General features: G+C 46.3%; 2 protein-coding genes across 3 annotated transcripts in view; one reads left to right on the top strand and one right to left on the bottom strand.

Annotated features, from left to right (window-relative positions):
- LOC119845624 (SAP domain containing ribonucleoprotein) overlaps window positions 1-15,928 on the bottom strand; it is a 49,266-nt gene extending 33,338 nt beyond the window's left edge. For both annotated transcript variants that reach the window (XM_038378101.2, XM_038378099.2), the window contains exons 1-8: window positions 15,790-15,928; window positions 13,503-13,602; window positions 12,841-12,887; window positions 9,000-9,067; window positions 5,701-5,752; window positions 1,910-1,983; window positions 873-901; window positions 224-249 (exon numbers count right to left, since the gene is read on the bottom strand). In XM_038378101.2, the coding sequence (XP_038234029.1) occupies window positions 224-249; window positions 873-901; window positions 1,910-1,983; window positions 5,701-5,752; window positions 9,000-9,067; window positions 12,841-12,887; window positions 13,503-13,602; window positions 15,790-15,825 (432 nt within the window). In that variant the 5' untranslated portion in view covers window positions 15,826-15,928. The remainder of the gene's footprint in view (window positions 1-223; window positions 250-872; window positions 902-1,909; window positions 1,984-5,700; window positions 5,753-8,999; window positions 9,068-12,840; window positions 12,888-13,502; window positions 13,603-15,789) is intronic.
- A 56-nt stretch (window positions 15,929-15,984) lies between these two features.
- ORMDL2 (ORMDL sphingolipid biosynthesis regulator 2) lies at window positions 15,985-19,876 on the top strand. Its single transcript, XM_038378102.2, has 4 exons — window positions 15,985-16,137; window positions 17,725-17,899; window positions 18,436-18,587; window positions 19,316-19,876. The coding sequence occupies exons 1-4, from the start codon at window positions 16,001-16,003 to the stop codon at window positions 19,449-19,451; spliced, it is 600 nt and encodes a 199-aa protein (XP_038234030.1). The 5' UTR covers window positions 15,985-16,000; the 3' UTR covers window positions 19,452-19,876.
- Window positions 19,877-19,943: the final 67 nt, after the last annotated feature.

The raw sequence follows: 19,943 nt of genomic DNA on the forward strand, positions 1-19,943 counted from the left end.
GGTCAGCTGAGAGAGGCAGCCAAATATTGCACAGAGGAGGGGGTCCTAGCAAACTTAATGCCTGTATAACCTTAAGCAACCTCATGCATATCCTACCTGGTTTGTTTTGGGGGTTTACTATTTACTCCTGGGGATGGAGACTTGTCTGAACAAGCTAAACACTTTTGGTATTGTGATTAAAGGGCATGATCAGCTATAATTATAAGCAATAAGCATTCCTTACCGTAGGCTTGCTGTCTGCAGACAGACCTGAGATTGGGGAAGGGGAAGACACAGTTAGTGATCAGAAATGGCATGAACAGTTTTAAACAGAGTAAACTGGATCCACTGGATCATGATTGAACAGAACTAACTGGGTATCCCTCATGTTCTAGTGAGCTAAACACAAGTGAGAGCGCCAGGAATTGAAGTCCATTTTAATCCTGGCTGACACTGTCTCGCTGTGTGACCTTGGAGATAGTCACTTCATCCCTGATTCCATCTCCCCATATGTAAAAATACAGATGGCTACCTCACAAGAGGGCTGAGGGCTTTGACAATTAGGGTATTTTTAAAGGTAGCCCAGCTCCCAATGATTGCTCATAGCAGCTGGGCGCTGTACAAAAATCTGGCTGTTAGCGTCTAGCCATGTTTAGACACAAGACAGACACACTGGACTAGGTAGCTCAGAGCCACTCTGAAAAAGGACAAGGACGATGCATTTCCATTTCCTATCCTGGTTTCTTCCAGCTCACTGATTCTGGTGATTACTAGGGAAAGGGACACAAGCAGTTGGAAGAACACAAAGTCCCATTTGGCCTTTTCTGTATAGGAAGCGTTAAATATCTGCTAAAGGGTCAATTCTACAGATTAGCTCTACTTGATTTGCTTACCTTTAGTGGAAGTTGTGGACATACCAAACCTGTAGAAAGTAAATAGAGTTTTGTCAGCGACTCAGAGCTGCACTATAGGGTAGGAAAGTGTCTGACTCGCCAAGCATAAGATGCAAGGGGAGCGCTTCCTTCAAAAATTCTTCATGAGCGCACTTGAGACAAATTGATCTTTGGGTGGGATTAGCTTCAAGTTAATGCTACGACTGTAGTGATTACTGCTGTATTTACTTTGCAAAATGGAAATCTCTGCAGAGCTAGCATCAGCACCATTGTTCCATACAAGCAGCCTCAAAGCCCCTCAATAACCACCTTTCCCTTTGTTATTCTACATCCACGGGGAGTAGGCAGCATAAATTTCCTGGTATTTTAGGATCAAGGTAAGTGACATGGATTACAGACACAAAGTATGCTATGCTAGTGCTAGCAAATCAGGTTTAAAAATACAGTCCAGGTGCTGAATACCAAACACTTGCCTCATATTTTGAGCACGATCTTCCCCTGCCTTAGCCACCTGTGACACTCAGGAGGGGAGGCAGGCAATGTTACCTAGTAGTTAACGCCCAGGCTTCTGCTCTAAGACTCCCATCTTGCATTCTGAGCTCTGTCAATGATCCTGGCCAAGCCCCTTCCCAAGACTCAGTTTCACCATCTGTAAATGGTGATAAAAATCACTTCCCTCTCCTGTCAGGGAAGGCAGCAGTATAGGGGTTGTGAGGTTTCAATCGTTAATATTTGACAATTGCTTTGATGTACCAGGATGAGAGATGCTTAGGCAAGCAACAAGGACTACAAAGTGGGCAAAGCCTTCCAGAAACTCAGGTAAGCAGCTTTCCGAAAGGCAATCCAGTTAAGAAGCAGCTTTCACCTCTTCCTTACATGCACCTCAAAAATCCAGACACTTTCAATCCCCAACGCTGCCCCAGATCCCCACACACAGAGCTGTGGCGAGGATCCATATCAGTATGACCCGTCAATGAGACAAGAGTCTAGCATTTTTCCACCAAATAAAAAAAAAATCGACAGCGCTCCAGACTTACCGAGCTGCTCGTGCCGCCTTCTTACTCTCCAAGCTTACAGGGACATTGAATCTCTCAGCCCGTTTCTGCATTCTCTGAAACAGGGAGAAGAAAAAGAACAAGACTCAATCCAGCCACACTGGCAGCCAGTTCAGGGGCACATCTTAAACCAGGGATGCCCGCATTCAATTCCCAAGAAAGAATTGCCAGCAAGCTAGGAAGCCAAGAATCCACTCTTAATTTGCGGCCTAGTATTTAAACTCAGGGATCATAGTTCCTGGGCTCCATCCCCAGTTCTGCCAGAAACTCACCATTACTGAGCAAGTTTCTTCACCTCTTTATGCCTCAGTTCCCCCTCCCTGCTTAAAACAGCTATTCCCCATCCTCATTGTGAGGACTGCAGATCCTTGAACAGAAGGCACTACAGAAAGGAAAACCAAACAAAAGGTGTGTAAAATTGTCACAAAATCATCTGAGATCTGCCTTAACAGATCATTAGAGCAGAGACCTGCAGCAGATCAGCTTTGCCCTCATCCCACAAACAGCGGGGGAGAGTTGCTATTTGCAGGGTCTGTAACATGACCATCCCTTAAACTTTGGGATACAGACCTAGCAATGACAGGTTTCAGAGTGTTAATCTGAAGCAGCCGTGTTAGTCTGTATTTGCAAAAAGAAAAGGAGTACTTGTGGCACCTTAGAGACTAACAAATTTATTAGAGCATAAGCTTTCGTGAGCTACAGCTCACTTCATCGGATGCATTGTCGCTCTCCTTTATTTCTATGGTAGTGATGAACAACATAGTAATAAAAATCTATCTAATCCTAGAGAAAGCTTTTCTCCAGTGAAGTCCGGGGCACTTGCAGCTCCCCAACTTTAAATCTGAGCAGAGGATATTCAGCACCTCACCTGATCAGAGCAGGTCACTACTTATTAAACACCTATATGGAAAGGGAATTGCCAAAGGAGGCACAGATTAGCACACTGACCCAGAGGCAAAAGGATGGACTTCGCCCAGCAGCAGATTTGTATTGTGCTAATTTAAAAAAAGAGAGAAGACTGGCATGCCAAGCCAGTGAGACAGAACTTGCACATCTCATCCGGGGAGAACCTTGTGCCAAAAGGCAAAGAAGCAGAAGCCCTGGCACTGAGCAACTGTGACTTGCCCTCCAGCGGCAGGAAGAAAGCAGCAAGCTCAACGGGCCTCAGCGGATTTTCAAAAAAAGGGCAAACAAGAATTTTTTTTTAAAAGTGAAAGAAGAAATATGTTCGAAAAGAAGGGTTATTTCAAAAAATGGAATTTGTTCCTTAAATCTTAGAACAAGTCTTTCTGAGGGTGACCGGCACAATTCACATAGCTGGCTCAGCCTTTCAAGTTGAGTTTATCACTTAGTGAAAATACAATTAATGCTGAAAATCACCATCACGGGAAGGACCCAGCCTGCCATCCTTTCCCCACAGACAAAGCTCCCACAGACCAAGATGCAGTCTGCCTTGCTTGGAAAGGAGCGAAGGACGGAAGTGTTGAAAGCACAGGGGTGCGTGTGTGTTCACACACATACATATGTATTTTAACCCTTTAAGTATTTTTATACTTAAGAGGAAAGAAATTTGATTAGCTATTCAGTGCCTTATTATTATTTATACAAGACCATACAAGTTAATTTGGTGCTTTCCAGCTAAGAGCAACTGGGAATTTTTTAGTGCCTCTGACTAAAAGTAGCTGCAGTAACCATTCCCTTGACTATTGTCAAGCATGGAACAAACTTCTATGTGAAGAGAGACTGAAAAGACTAGGACTGTTTACCTTCGAGAGGAGAGCAATATGGGGGATGCAGTAAGAGGTATACAAAATTATGGCCTAGAGAAGTTAGACCAAGCTCTGCAACTCACCCTCTCCCATAGCACAAGAGTACGTTTAATGAAACAAAGGGAATATGTTTAAAATCTATAAGAAATATTTGTTCATGCATTAGCCTGCTGAACTCATGGCCCCCAAGGTAGAATTCAGGCCAAAAGCTTAGCAAGATTCAAAAAAGGATTGGACATTTATATGAACAACAAGAATACCTAGAGTTGTTATAGCAAACAATATAACCACAGACAAGCTTTGGAAGGCACACTCCTGCTTCTGGGCACATGCCAGCCTGAGTATTACGGGCTAGGAGGGGGCAGTTTATGTGCAGATTTTGGCACCTACCTCTGAAAGGGCTAGTATTGGACACTGTTGGGGGTAGGATATTGGACTAGATGGAACACTGGCCTGATCCAGCTAATTCTTATGTTCTTAACGACTTACTAACCCTTTGTTACACTAAGCTCCTTATGGTATTAAAACAGAATTTGAAAAAATGTGATTTACTTACGCTCTTACTTTACACTTGCATTTCATTCCACTTGGACCAATGAGGCCCAGGAAGGTGAAATGACTTGCCCTAGGTCACATGGCAAGACAGGGGCTGAGCTGGGACTAGAACCCAGGAGTCCTGGAAATATCAGTGGGATGCCATCTACACAAATCTACTCCAGTAGGTGTCTACAGACTTTGATTAAAAAGGTAATTTACATGACAAAAACATGCTTTCTTTGTGAATAGGTCTTGGCAGAGTTTGGAACTGAAAACAAGTCTGTAGATATGATGTCAGCAAATGCATTTAATGAGCTGTTTAAACAGCTAATGACAAAGGCATTCCACAAAGCGTGGAAGACTACACTCCTTCGTGATTTGTTCTGGCTCCACATCAGATCAATTTCTATGTATTTCTCCTCATTACTCCCCCAGCTGAAGTCATAATCCTCCATTTGCGACATCACGCCCCGGTTGCTGTGGAGCTGTTCATGTCACAAACAGAAGATTAGAACTTCAAGGTAGTGGCTGACCAGTAAGGAGACACAAATCGTGTTTTCATACCAACTCCCGAGTTACAGAGAACAAGAGGAAAAAAAAATCAAGACAGAAAAAAGCATTAGAGGAAGCAGAATGAGTTTTGGAGAATGAAAAATTTTGCAGAAAGTTTCCACAGGGGGACTGCATCAGCTGCTTCAGGTGTGTGTATTTTAAATTAAGACTAGTAAGCATAAAAGAAGAGAGAGGATCATGAAAGGTAAAGATGAGAATCTGTTAACTCATCAGTTAATCCCAAACAGGATTATTCCCTACAGCGTATTCTCTGCAGGGCTCTATCCTCTCCAGTTTGACATGTCTCAAGGAATCCAGGATATCAGCCTACCATAGCTGGCAACAGCAGTCCAGTGATAGGGCTTTAGAGACATCAGGAACCAAGATGCAGCTTACATAGCCCATGTGATAACGGAGGTAGGTCTGTCTTCGAGTCCCTCTCTAGCAACCCCTTCAGCCAACTCACATCAGAGAATGCCATGGACTAAGTTCATCCACTGACTGCAATAGTTACAAGCTAGGGATGAATTTAGCTCCATGTCCTGCTTGCTATTGCCAGGCAGGTGGCACTGATGCATGGCCTGTGATGATTATTGGCAAGAAGGAATTAAGTGGCAGAAATGAGACTGGAAGAAAGGAAAGTGACATATACTGACAGACGATTGACAGGAACAGACCTTAAAATCTGGTGTCCCAACAAAATGCACCAAGAGCTCAACATCTCTTAAAGACAATCTGCAGCCTAAAGCAACTCAGAATCACAATATAAAGCTCTGAAAAACCTCACAGGGTTTACAACAGAAACACTGATTAGGAACTTAAGGGAGGGATCCCCAAATGTGAAACACACACACACAGGTTAAAACAGATAGCCCTAAAAGGAGAGAAGGGATGGGGTGGCGACAGGATTCTTACCTCCATCTGTGGTATTTCTGATGTTATTTTCACCACTTTCTTTTCTGCAGTCCTAGAAGATTGGGGAGGGGGGAGAGAAAGAGAGATGGATCAGAGCCAGGAACCTACACTCACCAATCTAATTTCCAACCAGAGAATTCCTATTAGTTTAAGATAATATGTCCCAGTAGCAGAGATAGTGGGTTGCCTCCCTCCACCTCTAAGTATAACCAACAAATCTCAACCATCATTGGGTTCATGGTCTACAGAACAAAAGCACCCTCAGCCATCACCCCTAGGACACCAACGCTCCTCCAGCCCCTTGCAAGTGTAGCATGGCACCTAGGCGCCAAAGAGAACATGAGGTATGGAAGTACAATCCTTACCCAAGGTTAGGGATAAGACAGAGAGGGAAGCACTCTCTTGGTGAGGCCACAGCCTTGACAGTCAGGCCCCATGGGTCCTACCTATAGTATGACTAGTGGGGTGGGTTAGGGCTCCGGCAGTCAGGACTCCTAGATTCCATTAGGGGCTCTGATAGGAAGTGTGGCCTAGTTGCCACAGAAGATCCATGGGAACAAAAATTCTGGGGTTCTTCTTCCTGCTCTGTCACCAATGCAGCCTCAAGAGGGAAGAAGTCTCTTCAATGCTGAGGAAAGTGTTGATACTCCATGTTGTCACAACGGGGAGGTGAGGATTAACCAGCATGCACACAGAACTCTGAGAAGCTTGCTTGAAAAGTAATATGGAAATGCAATGTATCACAAGTCTTCCACACACCCAAGAATGACCTATCAATTATTTCCCAGAGGCTCTCGACAGTAACGTTCAGCTCCCCCATCAGAAGCCCAAAGCCTGCACCGCGTGGCCTGTAGAGCTTTATTCCTTTAAAGCTATTCGTTTACAAAGGATTGCTCTGTTCTAGTTCACGGCACAGCCACAGGTTACTTTCACCAGGTCAGCACCAGCTTCCTCAGCTCTGGCGATATTTCAAATGCACGCTTCTTTAACGATGCACAGTTGGCTATAGTGAAGACCAGCAAAGAGACTAAACACAAATATAATGGAGTGGGCGTGCTCCAAAGTTTATGCTCTGAAAATAGGGCTGAGGTTTGAGGGAGAAAACAAAGGAGGAAAAGACAAAGTTCGGAAGTTCCCAGGGTAAAAGAAACAGCATCCTCCTCCCCCAAACAACTCCCATAAACCAGTGGGTCATAACCAGCCTCATTAAGGTCTCCCATTTAGAGAAATGTGCTGCCTTTGTTCCAGATTCCTGGACAGTTTTCCCATTTTATGCCCTGAAAGGTAGTAATGGTTTAATTACACTTTCACAGGAAGCAATTCGGAACAGGAACCAGGACTTGTTACTCTCCAGCCTCCACAGGAGCTACTTGTTTGGGATGCAGATAAAGGACACCCCCTGCTGTCCAAAATTAAGTACTGAACTCAAATTAGCTTGAAGCAGTTCTACCACCTTAGCAGTTTGTTCTCTCTCATATCTTTCATAGTAACCACTTGAGTACTGGTAAGGCAGCAATCATGCAGGCAAATAGTCAGCCATGACACACTCAGCCAGAGCTCCCAGGCAGCCAAGGACATCAGAACCCGATTTATGGTTATGGGGGATGTTGGTTGGGACACAAGGAATTATCCCTTTTTCCTTACAAGACCTTTAACTTATAGCTGGACCAGTGTCTACAGCTGAGATGAAGGGCCCCAGAACGTGGTTTCATCTGAACTACATCACTCACATGCGCCCACAAGCCAATGTGCTGAGCTACAGTTTCATTTCGATGCAGAAACGGAGAACAGAGCTCTAAAGCACTCTTCATTCTCATTAGTGCAGCTTCCCTCAAGTATCCCCAACTGCCCAGGAGTGAGCACGAATGTAAGCAATTAAAGTGAAATTCACCCTTATGCAGAGGGCCGGGACTAGGCCTATGCACCACTTTTGTGCTATCCTGATGGCTTAAGTGAGGCTTTGTTCTGACCCGCAGCACAGGAGTGAATGTCAAGAGGGCAACATTAACAAGCTAATGTTGACTACCTGCACACAGTAACTGGCAATGGAGGACAGCAAAAGACAGGCTGGAAACACCCTCCTGTAGCAAGAGGTGGGGGCTAAGGAGAGGACTGGGAGGAAAGAAGTCCTGAATTCCAATCGCAGCAGGGACAATAACTCCTTTTGTGGTCTTGGACAAGTCACTTCACCTCTCTGCACCCTAGTTTTGCCATCTGATGAAAATAAGGGGGATAAATACTTCCTTGCCTGCCAAGGAGTGATGAGGGTTAGCAGCAAAGGGCTTTGCAGAGGAAAAGCACCATATGAAGGTCAGTTCAGTGTTCCAGGGATTTGTTAGCAGTAATGCACTGGGGTTTAACCTCCACCATTCAGTTAAACTGAAAGAGGATCTCTCTTTATACAGACACGACCTTCTCAGATCCAAGCAAAAACAAAAATTGCAGGCTAATTTCCTATTTCCCTTCTGCCACTAAACCCTGTGCATTCTATATCTGCAGTAACTACTAAATCACACCCCCTACGTCAAGAAAACAACTGTCTGTGGATTAATAAGGAAACTCAACTCAGAGCTATGGAAGCAAATGCTTAGGAACCACAGTGAAAGGAAAAAAGGCTGGAAAGAGACATCCTGTGCTGTGACTTGTTGGCATGATGCAAAAGTGAGGAGATTAATTTACTAGTCTGATCCTCTTCCATCCGACTCCATGTCACTGCGGGTCGCCTGAGCGAATGAGAAATATACAGCTTAGACACTGTCACAAGAGAAGGAAGAGAACAACTAGGCCAACTGACTGGAAATCAGATGAATATTTCACATTTCTATAGTATCTTTCATCCCCAAATCCTTCACAAACTATACATAGCTCCCCTGAAATGCAGCTGCCTCTGAGGTGGACTGCAGTAGCCAGTCCAACAACAAGGTGAGGCCAAGGACACCAGGCCAGAATTCTGCTCTCACTGGTGTCAGGGATGTTTGGCGATCACACAGGGCCTTGCTTTTCAAAGTCTCCTCCAAAAGATCTAAACTTCTTGGAAGTCAGTTTATCTGCCAGGGGAGAATGAGGGGCAGAGCCTACCCTGCTGGGATGTGAACCTGTGATTCCAGGGAGTCCAAGGTACTGCACACCTGATGTTTATTCCACTAAGCTCCCTCCACACACACAACTATGATACTTGTCTTTGTAGATTTCAACTCCTTTGAAGCAGGTTCCATGGAACGAGTGAGTGTTCCTACAGTGCTACTGTTTCCACACCCAGACATACCCCCCTGTAACTGAGGGGGGTAACAGAAACATACACATCAGCTGATTTTTCAGGAGGTTCTTCCTCTTTAGCAGGAGGCTCTACCGGTTTCTGTTCTTCTTCCTGTAATTCAATTAGTTGAGAAAGTGGGTCAGGTTAATACTCCCATCAAGTGAATGGAAGGAAGAGGCATTGGAGGGGGACACTGTCAACATTAATGGATTTTGATCGTTTAAAAACATCTACTCAGAGCTCTAGGTGCTTGGAAACAAGTTTTTTCCACACTACATACAGAATTCAAATGGAGAAAATGTCCTCAGTCAGTGCACCCTTCTCCCCCTGAACCTCTGCACATCAGATCTGACTTTCCTTTTCCACCCGTCCCTGGGAAAAGAGACAGGCTTTGCAACATCTACTGAAGGTTAACAATCTCGGACTCTGGCAAACCAAGGAGAAAATTAACCTGAGAGCCCCATGTCACCAGACCTATCTCATTTTAAACCAGAGGGCTGTCAGCTACATTTCATCAGCTGCCCTAGTAATACCTGAGGAAAGAGTCTCTCTAAAGGTTAAGAGGCCCAAGAATGAACCTATTTATCCATTTTAATGTACTTTAAGATTCCTCCTGATCCAAAAAAAAAAAAAAAAAGCTAAAATTGCTGGGCTTTCTGCATTCTCACTGCTGGCCTCTCCCCTTAGAGTACTCAGAGGGCAGCACAAACTCTGCTTCCCCACAAGTCTGTGTAGCCTGGTCAATGAGCACCTCGCTGTGGGATAACATCTGTTGCAAAAGCCTTGTTAGTATTTATTAGAGGGGGCTGAGGTCTAGTCATCATACGGCTGACCTTCAGTAGGTATTGCAAAACCATGTCTCTAGTTTTGGTTACGAAACAGTGTTCCTTGGTGATCAAGGCAAGTCGCTTTACCTCTACCTCACCTTCCTCATCTGTAAAAACAGTGATAACATGACAGACACCCTACTGTATGGAGGGTGCTGCGAGGATAGATACATTGGGAAACAGCTGAAAGCTTTACATAAAAAAAGACTATACTTAGTGCTTACCCCATAATGTAGTCACTATACCCATCTGTAGTGATCAGATAGTGTTAATTTAAAATGCCTGAATTTTATATTCTGGGCATTTATTTTGAAAATTATAGGGATGTCAAGCGATTAAAAATATTAATTGCAATTAATTGCGCTGTTAAACAATAGAATACTATTTATGTAAATATTTTTGGATGTTTTCCACATTTTCTAATATACTGATTTCAATTACAACACAAAATACAGAAGTGTACAAGTGCTCACTTTGTATTTATCTTGTATTATAAATATTTGCACTGTAAAAATAAAATAGTATTTTTCAATTCACTTAATACAAGTACTGTAGTGCAATCTCTTTATAAGAAAGTTGAACTTACAAATGTAGAATTATGTACAAAAAATAACTGCATTCAACAATAAAACAGTGGAAAACTTTAGAGCCTACAAGTCCACTCAGTCCTACTTCTTGTTCAACCAATCGCTCACACAAACAAGTTTATTTACATTTGCAGAAGATAATGCTGCCCACTTCTTGTTTACAACATCACCTGAAAGTGAGAACAGGCATTCACATGGCACTATTGTAGCTGGCATTGCCAGATGCACTTCATATGCTTCTTCATGCTTCAAATCACCATTCCGGAGGACATGCGTCCATACTGATGATGGATTCTGCTCGATAACAATCCAAAACAGTGCAGACCAATGCATATTCATTTTCATCAGGAGAATCAGATGCCATCAACAGAAGGCGGATTTTCCTTTTCGGTGGTTCGGGTTCTGTAGTTTCCACATCAGAGTGTTGCTCTTTTAAGACTTCTGAAAGCATGCTCCACACCCCATCCAGATCAGATTTTGGAAGGCACTTCAGATTCTTAAATCTTGTGTCATGTGCTGTAGTTTGTCACATTGTACCTTCTTTGCGTTTTGTCAAATCTGCAGTGAAAGTGTTCTTAAATATGAACAACATGTACCGAGTCATCATCCGAGACTGCTATAACATGAAATATATGGCAGAATGCAGGTAAAACACAGAGCAGGAGACATACAATTCTCCCCCAAGGAGTTCAGTCACAAATTTAATTAACGCATTATTTAACAAGCGTCATGAGCATGGAAATGTTTAGCATATCTGGCACGTAAATACTGTACCTTGCAATGCCAGCTACAAAAGTGCATGCGAACATCTGTTGTCACTTTCGGGTGACATTGTAAATTAGAAGTGGGCAGCATTATCTCCCATAAATGTAAACAAACTTGTTTCTCTTATCAACTGGCTGAACAAGAAGTAGGACTGAGTGGATTTGTAGGCGCTAAAGTTTTACATTTTTTTATTTTAAGTGCAGTAATATAACAACAACAAACAAATCTACATTTGTAAGTTGCCCTTTCATGATAAAGAGATTGCAGTACGGTACATGTATGAGGTGAACTGAAAAATACTATTTTGTTTTATCATTTTACAGTGCAAATATTTGTAATAAAATAATATAAAGTGAGTACTGTACACTTTGTATTCTGTGTTGCAACTGAAAGCAACATATTTGAAAATGTAGACAAACATCCAAAATATTTAATACATTTCAATCAGTATTTTATTGTTTAACAGTGCAATTAAAACTGTGACTAATCGTGATTAGTTTTTTTTTTTTTTGAGTGAATGATATAAGGGGCTAAGATTTACCCCGGCTTCTCCACACACTAATATTCTGGGACACAATTCTGCAACACTGAAGACCACTCACATGAGTAAAGTCTCATACGTGTTTTCAGGATTAGAGCTTTTTTCCCCCAACTGCATTTATAGTATTAATAGTAACAAAAATTCTATGGACACTGAAAATGTAAAGTGCAATAAAAAACAACTAAATCACAATGTATTTAAAAACAAAGACATGGGGCCAAATCTAGAGATTGCATACAAAGATGCAACTCTTGACTTCAGCAGAGTTACACCTGGATATGTCAGGTCCGAATTTAACCTAGATGTCATTGACAGTTGATTTATTTGGCTCTACTTTTCCTCTGGGCTTGTGGGCAAGCTCAAGGACCTTATTATTTATGCTAGGTCTGTTTATGAAGTCTTAGCGAGGTTTCATAAGTGTTAGAATAAGTGATTTATTTTATGTATAAATATTTGTGGGTTAGATTTGTTTTGACAAGGCTAATACTTAAAATAAAAAAATCCACATTTTCTGAGGACATAGGAAATGTGCTTCGGATGAGAACACTCAAGTTTACAATACCCTACATTCTCACAATGAGGTAGCTGGCAAAGAGAGCATACACAACATATATGATCCAAACTTAGCATTATGCTTCTTTACCTGAATATTTTTCTACTTTAGGTACTTAAAATAAACCCACAAGGATATATATTCACACATAGATATCTATTTACTTAGTAGCAAGAAATATGACATTTGGGGGTAGATAAAAATACCTAAAGAGACTAGTTTTCCTAACACTATCCAGGCGCTTTTCTTAAGCACAATATTTTCCAGTTGATAAGATCAGCTCTTCAGTAAGTGAGGCCTAAAACTAACTCCATTACTTCATACTTAGGGTTAGTATTAAAAGAGTCCAATTCTGTAATGTCAGCCATATACCACGATTATGCAGTCCCCAAGAAACCCCATTAGTAACAATGTCAAATACACTACAGTTCATTCATGGTGGAGTTCCCCACAATTACGACAGTGGTTGACATGATATAGAGTAATTAATCTGTACATTGCCACCAGACTGGAAACTGCTCAAAGATCAGATGACGTCAGGCAAACTGGTACACAGCTACACCTAAAATAGATTGACAGTATGATAATCTGCTCACAGTAATAGGATTTACCTCCGTTTCTTCTCCCAAAACATCTTCTTCATTTGCTTCTTCTTCAGCTAAAAGAATTTAAAAAAAAAAAAAAATCTACAGATTAGTGAGAGATTAATTCCTAGAAGGCTGATGTTCTCCACACTAATAAGTAAGTTAATGTTGTAAAGATTCTATTCAGGTTCTCACATCAGGTCCATCACCACAATATGTAAGCATACATTCTAGGAATCATTTTGGAGAAACTCTGTGGCCTGTGTTATACAAAATGTATACACAGACACTTCATATATTTGGGGATTTTTAGAGGGTGGGAATTGGGAGCAAAGAAGAAAAGAATACACCTTGAATTACTCAATATTACAGTCACTCTCCATACATAGACTTGGGTGGGAGTTCCACATGAGGAACACCTGATGAATTGGGCCTATCACCAATAAAATTCTGAGGACTGTCTCATCAGAGAGATTCTGAGAGGCTACAGTCACAGGACAGCTCTTACTGAAAGAATATCACAGCAAGCCCATGTAACGGGGACTGTTCACAACAGCTAGAATCCTACAAAAATTGGGGAGAGTTCAAAATTCCTGTAAAAACAAAGAGGCCACAGCTGGGCCTTGAGTCGACCTTGCTAGAGGGACCCTTGATCTGCAACACTTGCTCCAGCCCAGCATGTTACTCACCGTGTTCATCAAGGTAGGCCTGGAGTCTGTTTATGAGATCCTGTTTGTTTCCTTTCGCCTCCAGGCCACGGGCGAGACATTCTTGTTTCAGTTCAGCAAGCTGCGTACCAAAAGAGACTTTCCATTAGCATACTTAATTCATTCAAGTTTGCAAAGAACAGGAGGAACACCACCAAAGCAAAAGGATCAAAACAAGCAGACCAGATAAACCAAGGGCATTGGCACTGACAAAAGAAAAGGCATTAAGTCTAGTGGTTAGAGCTGGGGGGGACCAGGAGTCAACGACTGGGTTCTTTTCAGCTTTTTCATTGGTTCCCTTTGTGTAGCCTTGACATTTACTTTACCACGGACATCTAGGATTCCACAGAAAAATGTACTAGAAGGGAACAGTGCTGCACTAGAAGGGAGTCGGATAATCTACTAGAATGTCTTCATCACAATTTCTGTAATTCTCTCTGTGTCTCCATTTCTCCCATTTGTAGACAGGCACTTCACAATACCTTGGACAAAAAGAGCTTGAGAAGGACATTATTATTATGAGGATCTGAATCTGTGCTATGCTCCTCCTGAGAACTGCTTTACATCCTGCAGATTCTGAGTTGCTCTGGGGACTGGAACAGAAACAGCTGCAGACATTACACCCCACACTAAATAAAAGCAGCAGAAAAATTACATCTCTCTAGTCATACTCCTTAAATATAAACCTTCCTACTCACCCCCAAATACCCAAGATATGAAGAACTTCCAATCATTACTTGCTACCATTAGTGTTATCGTAATAGTCAATTGAAAATTCTGAAGATAAGAGCATAGAGGAGATGATGCCTAGTGCCCAGGGACTGGGAGTCACGACTGCTGGGTTTTGAGAGGAGTGTGTTCTAGTGGTTAGAGCAGGAAACTGGGAGTCTGGACTCCTTGAACCTACCCTCAACTGTGCCAGTGATTTACTGATGCCTTGGACAAGTCAGTTCATCTCCCTCTGATCAGTTTCCCCCCAAATCTAAGAAATAAAAATATTTGCCTCTGTGTTTAACTGTTTCAGAGACATTAAGATGAAAGGCCCTTCTGTACGACACCACAGTCATGTTACTGAAACCACAAAAGTTAGAAACAAAAGAGTCATTAGATTATCCAGTCCATCTGCCTGAGCCCAATGAAAGATTATCCCCTAATGAATTCTTTCTAGTGTTCTGCCCAGGCTAATCTTAAGAGTCCTAAATACAGGTTTCAATCGCAATCCTCACAAGATATTACAGTCAATCATCTTGCTGTCCAAGTTTCTTCCCCTGCAGAAATTTGACAATGCCTGTTTATTAGCATCATACAGGTTTGGTGATATTTCTTACTACGACAAAGACTAGAGGACATGTGGAGAAAATCCAGAATGTTGATTATTCTGAGTAGGTTAATATATGTACCTGGTGTGCAATGATTGATATTTAGCTGTCCTGTCATCCAGTCCTTTCCTTATTCTTTTGCTTCAGTGAAAGTAATGCATATTTAAGCATTGGTAGAGCATTGCCCACACTAGGGTGTGAAAGCCACAGCAAGCACACACTGACAGGTGGAGGAGCTCACAACAAATTAAAAGATGTGCCACTTCTGAAGCCCAAATATATTATGGAGGTCCCATGCCAGTGACTGCATCTTCCCCCATTCCCCGGCGGTTTCTCAGCAGTAGTAGTATTTGAGGTGGGTGTCCTGCCCACGGGTTTGGAAGATTATCAGTGGCCCAGGGTTTTGTGAATTTCTCCTGATTTTCTTCCCACGGGACACCGAGCCCAACACCTTAGTTCACAAGCACGGGGGGGCGGGGCTGACGGCGCTTGGTGGCAGGCCCGGTGCATTGCTACACACGCAGGCCTCACCCGCGCTCCCCACAGCTCCAGCGGGATCGGAGCGGCGCAGGGAACGGAGGAATGACCCGGAGCTAGGGCACCCGCTGGGGGCTGGGGCGGGGCGGCGAAGCCGTCCCAAAAGCAGTCGGGGGGGGCGCAGCCCCCCGGGATGCCCCCATTCGGGGCTGGGGCCCCCCGGGATGCCCCCGCAGGCACCACGAGGACGGGAGCCCGCCCAGGAGCGCGGGGAGGCTCAGCCCGCAGGGAAGGGACGCGCACGTGCTGCCGGCGGGAGCTCAGCGCGCGGAGACGGCGAGGCTCGGGCGGGCTCGGCCTAGCCCGCAGGCGGGGGGCTCAGACTCCTCGGCTGCCCTGCGGTGAGGGAGACCGAGCGCCAGGCCCCACCCGCTGTGGGAGCCGGGGCCCCTCGGCGCGCCTCCCTCCGTTACCTTCAGCTTGTGGAGCTCCACGGTCTCCGCCGCCATCTTGTCGCCTCCTCAGGTCGCTCCCGCCTGGCCCCGCCAATCACCCGCGCTCTTCCTGAGCGGGCGCCCAACCCGCCCCTCAATATCGCGCCTTCCTACTGGCCCAGCGGCGCCCGGCCCCGAGGCTTCCTATTGGGAGCCACAGAGGGAGGGGCGGGGACAGAGGTGAGCGGCGATGACGATGACCAATAGGTGCGCAGACGTCCGAGGTGGACAGCCAATAGCGGGCGGCAACGGGGGTGAGGCGCAGGCCGTGGAACTTCCTGGAGACGAGCCGGGGGAGCTGTGGGGAGGTTCGGCAACAGCCGCCAGGTGGGTGAGCGCCGGGGGGCCCGTTATCGGGGCCCGAGGGCTCTGAAGGGGGAAGAGCGACTCGAAGGGCCTGCCCGTAGGGGGTGGGGCACCTGGGGGTGGGCGGCAGGAAGCTAGGTAGGGGGCGGGTCGGACGGTGGGGGAGGGCACTGATGGGGGCGTGGCAACAATGGGGGGCGGGGCGACCTGTGGGGGGCGGGACAACGGTAGGCGCGGGGCGGCCCGGTGGGCACTGATGGGGGAGGGGCAACGGTAGGGGGCGGGACGGACGGTGGGGGAGGGCACTGATGGGGGCGGGGCAACGGTAGGGGGCGGGACGGACGGTGGGGGAGGGCACTGATGGGGGCGGGGCAATGGTAGGGGGCGGGACGGACGGTGGGGGAGGGCACTGATGGGGGCGTGGCAATGGTAGGGGGCGGGACGGACGGTGGGGGAGGGCACTGACGGGGGCGGGGCAATGGTAGGGGGCGGGACGGACGGTGGGGGAGGGCACTGATGGGGGCGTGGCAATGGTAGGGGGCGGGACGGACGGTGGGGGAGGGCACTGATGGGGGGTGTGGCAATGGTAGGGGGCAGGGGCGCCTATAGAGGGCAGCAAGGGTGAGAGCAGGGTCTAGTGGTTCCTGCAAGAAGCCAGTCCTGGGCCCCATTTCTGACAGGGAGGCAGTGCTCAAACCCCTATAGAGGTACAAGTGGCTAGAGCTCTGGCTCAGGAGACCTGGGTTCTGTTCCAGGCTCTGCCATTGACCTGCTCGGTGACCTTGAGCGAGTCATTTCCTCGCTCTGTGCCTCAGTTTCCCCATCAATAGAATGTGGAGCATGATACTGCCCTCCTTTGTAAAGAGCTTTGAGATCCACTGATGAAAAGTGTGATTTAAGGAGCAAGCTGGTGACATTATTCTACTGGAAGGGGTGATGGGGCCATATAAGGGCTGATAGGAGGAACAGGGGGAGGAAGACATATGGGATGCAGGATGAGCAGTAGGTATTGCAGGGGCAGGGCAGCATGGCCATAAAGGTGGGGAGAAACTAAGACCTGAATTACAGAGCAAAAACAACTCATAGGGTCCCTATTTCAGCTTTGCTTGTGGGGTTTCCAGAGTCACTAACAAATGCCGTACAGCGGATGAGAGTGGGGTGGTAAATGGAGGGGAAGGGAGGAGACTGGGAGTCAGGATGCCTGGGTTCTATTCCCCAGCCTTGGGCAGGGAGTGGGGTCTAGTGGCTAAAGGAGGCAGCTATGCCTGGGTCCTACTTCTTGTTGCCGCTATCTCAGTTTGTGGCCGTGGGCCGGTCATTTCCCCTCTCTGTGACTTGATGTTCTGCCCATAAGATGGGGATACAGAGACTTACCAACCAGTCCAGGGGCTGTGATGATTCATGCATTAATGTTTATAAAGCATCTGGGGACCCTTAGCTGAAAGATGTTGCAGAAGAACAAAGTATTAGAAAGAAACCTGGAATGGGCATCTGCAGAAAGCTGTGATCCTGAGGAAGGATGGAGTCAGGCGCGTGGCGGAATCAGGAAACCTTGTCATCTCAGATGAATAACATTTGATTCTTCTCCCACACCCATCTCTCTTTCAGGATGAATGTTGGAGTGGCCCACAGTGAGGTGAATCCCAACACCCGAGTGATGAACAGTCGTGGCATCTGGCTGGCCTACGTGATCTCAGTGGGAGTTCTCCATATCATTCTCCTCAGCATCCCGTTCTTCAGCATTCCAGTGGTCTGGACCCTCACTAATGTTATACACAACCTGGTGAGTCAAATCTCAGCCTTCTGGCTCATTTTCCTGCACTACTAGAAAGAGCAGGGTTAGACTCGGCTCTTTGGGCCCTTGCCCACTGGGCCTGGAGGAGCTGGGATGAGACCCAGTCCCTCCCTGCTGGGTCAGCACTTGGAGAGATGTAGTAGAGGGTGCTGTATTTGGGAAAGCTTAAGGTGATATAGGAAGTACTTTCCTGACCCCCACTGATGATCAGCTATGGCCTGACACATGACATTTCATTATCCTTTTCCTATTTTAGGAGCAAGAACTCCTGAGTTCTGTTTCCAGCTGCCGCTCTCTTAGGCAAGTCACTTTACCTAGGGAGAACTTACCTACCCAGCCAGCCCTTTTCTAAACCCAGACGTGGTGTTTGACTCTGGCCTCCTGTAACAATGAGTTCCACAGCTCAGCTGCCCTCTAGCTTTGTTTCCTCTCCAATCCCTGCCCCCCTCTTGTTTTAATGATACAACAGTAAAAGGACCGAGGCCCTCTCCTTACATCCTCCCTTCTCACCATGGAAATTGCAGGTTATGTACTGGTTTCTTCACACTGTGAAAGGAACCCCGTTTGAGACGCCGGACCAGGGCAAGGATCGCCTGCTCACACACTGGGAACAGATAGACTATGGGATGCAGTGCACCTCCTCCCGCAAGTTCCTCAGCATCTCGCCAGTAGTTCTGTGAGTGTCCGTTTCTGCTGCGGCAGGTCAGCTGTTGACCTGCCAGGACCTGCCTGCTCTGGAGGGGGCCTATGGTAGGAGTGCTCCAAACCTGCCCAGAGCTGCAGCTCCCAGGCACTCAGTGGGGCTCACTGCAGTTCCCCTCCTCTCCGATACCCCTGCGTAGCCCATGGAGACCAGAAGCACACTATGTAGAGCTCCAGCCGTAGCGAAGCAGGCATGAGTGGCTCAGGGAGAAGATGGGATTGCTGTTGTGTGCGTGAAGCCATACTGAGGCACTAGCATATGCTGGGCCTTCCCGTACGCAGGGAAAGCAACCGCGGCTATAGAGTACGTCACTTTTCAATGGAACTGGCCAGAGCCCTGCATGCCTTAGCTAGGTGACTGCCCTCTGCCTACTGCAGCTGGAGGGCACAAGCTCTCGGGCCTGAAACGAACCAGTGGGCATCAGGCTAGTCCTTGAAGGCTTGTGCATTGAGCACCCTGACTGCTAGCAGCTGGCCCTATGGCTGGCAGCACAGAGGCACCAAGGGCAGCATGGGCTTTGGTGACTGAACTCTGCCTGTGCTGGGGAAATGGTTCTGCATCAGGCGTGAGGTGCGTTGGCTGGGAAGTTTGCATCGCCGCTTCTGCTGTCAATCAAGCCTCAGAAATAGCTTTCATGTGCCCTCACCCCAGCCGGCAGCTGGATGGCCACAGAACTAACCCTGCCTCTGTCTCTCTTCCAGTTACCTCCTCACCAGCTTTTATACCAAATACGACCCTGCACATTTTATAATCAACACAACGTCCCTCCTCAGCGTCCTCCTCCCCAAGCTGCCTCAGTTCCATGGCGTGCGCGTCTTTGGCATCAACAAATACTAAGACTCAGCGAGCCCAGCACTGCCAAGCCAGCTGCGAGGGAAGAGAGGATCCATCCCAACAGCCTCCTGCTCTGGCAAAGAAGTAATGAGCCCAGCGTGAAGGTGCTGTCCTGACTGTGAACTAGGGTGGCGACGCAAGCGAGGGACCAGCCACTGCTTGAGCCCCTTGCATGGATTAAGTTACTCTCCCTAGTTGTAATCGGTATTTGGACTTTATCTTTTTTTTGGGTGGAGAGAGAGAGGCAACTGAGCTGGGAGGAGGGAGGGGGTCTAAGTGTCTCATGAGCTACCCTGTCAGCTGTCTACTGCTCATGTAATTGTGAAAGAGAACTGCTGCCCAGCAGGGGGGAAAATAGCCAGTCTGTGCATCCTCCCCATCCTTGTGTTTTATAAACTTCTACTGTAATAAAGACGTTTGAGAGACAACGGTGGTGTTCTTGCAAGGGAGCCCTAGGCTTAGAGGAATCAGCCAGGGGTGATGGTAAAGAACAGA

Source organism: Dermochelys coriacea, chromosome 20 (genome assembly GCF_009764565.3).
Source record: "Dermochelys coriacea isolate rDerCor1 chromosome 20, rDerCor1.pri.v4, whole genome shotgun sequence".
NCBI lineage: Eukaryota > Metazoa > Chordata > Testudines > Dermochelyidae > Dermochelys > Dermochelys coriacea.

Excerpts from the sequence above, each read along its gene's own strand:
- ORMDL2 (XM_038378102.2), top strand. The coding sequence starts at position 16,001 with ATGACGATGACCAATAGGTGCGCAGACGTCCGAGGTGGACAGCCAATA. Across the intron at positions 16,138-17,724 it reads GGTTCGGCAACAGCCGCCAG|GATGAATGTTGGAGTGGCCC; the intron begins GTGGGTGAGCGC and ends TCTCTCTTTCAG. Across the intron at positions 18,588-19,315 it reads AGCATCTCGCCAGTAGTTCT|TTACCTCCTCACCAGCTTTT; the intron begins GTGAGTGTCCGT and ends TCTCTCTTCCAG.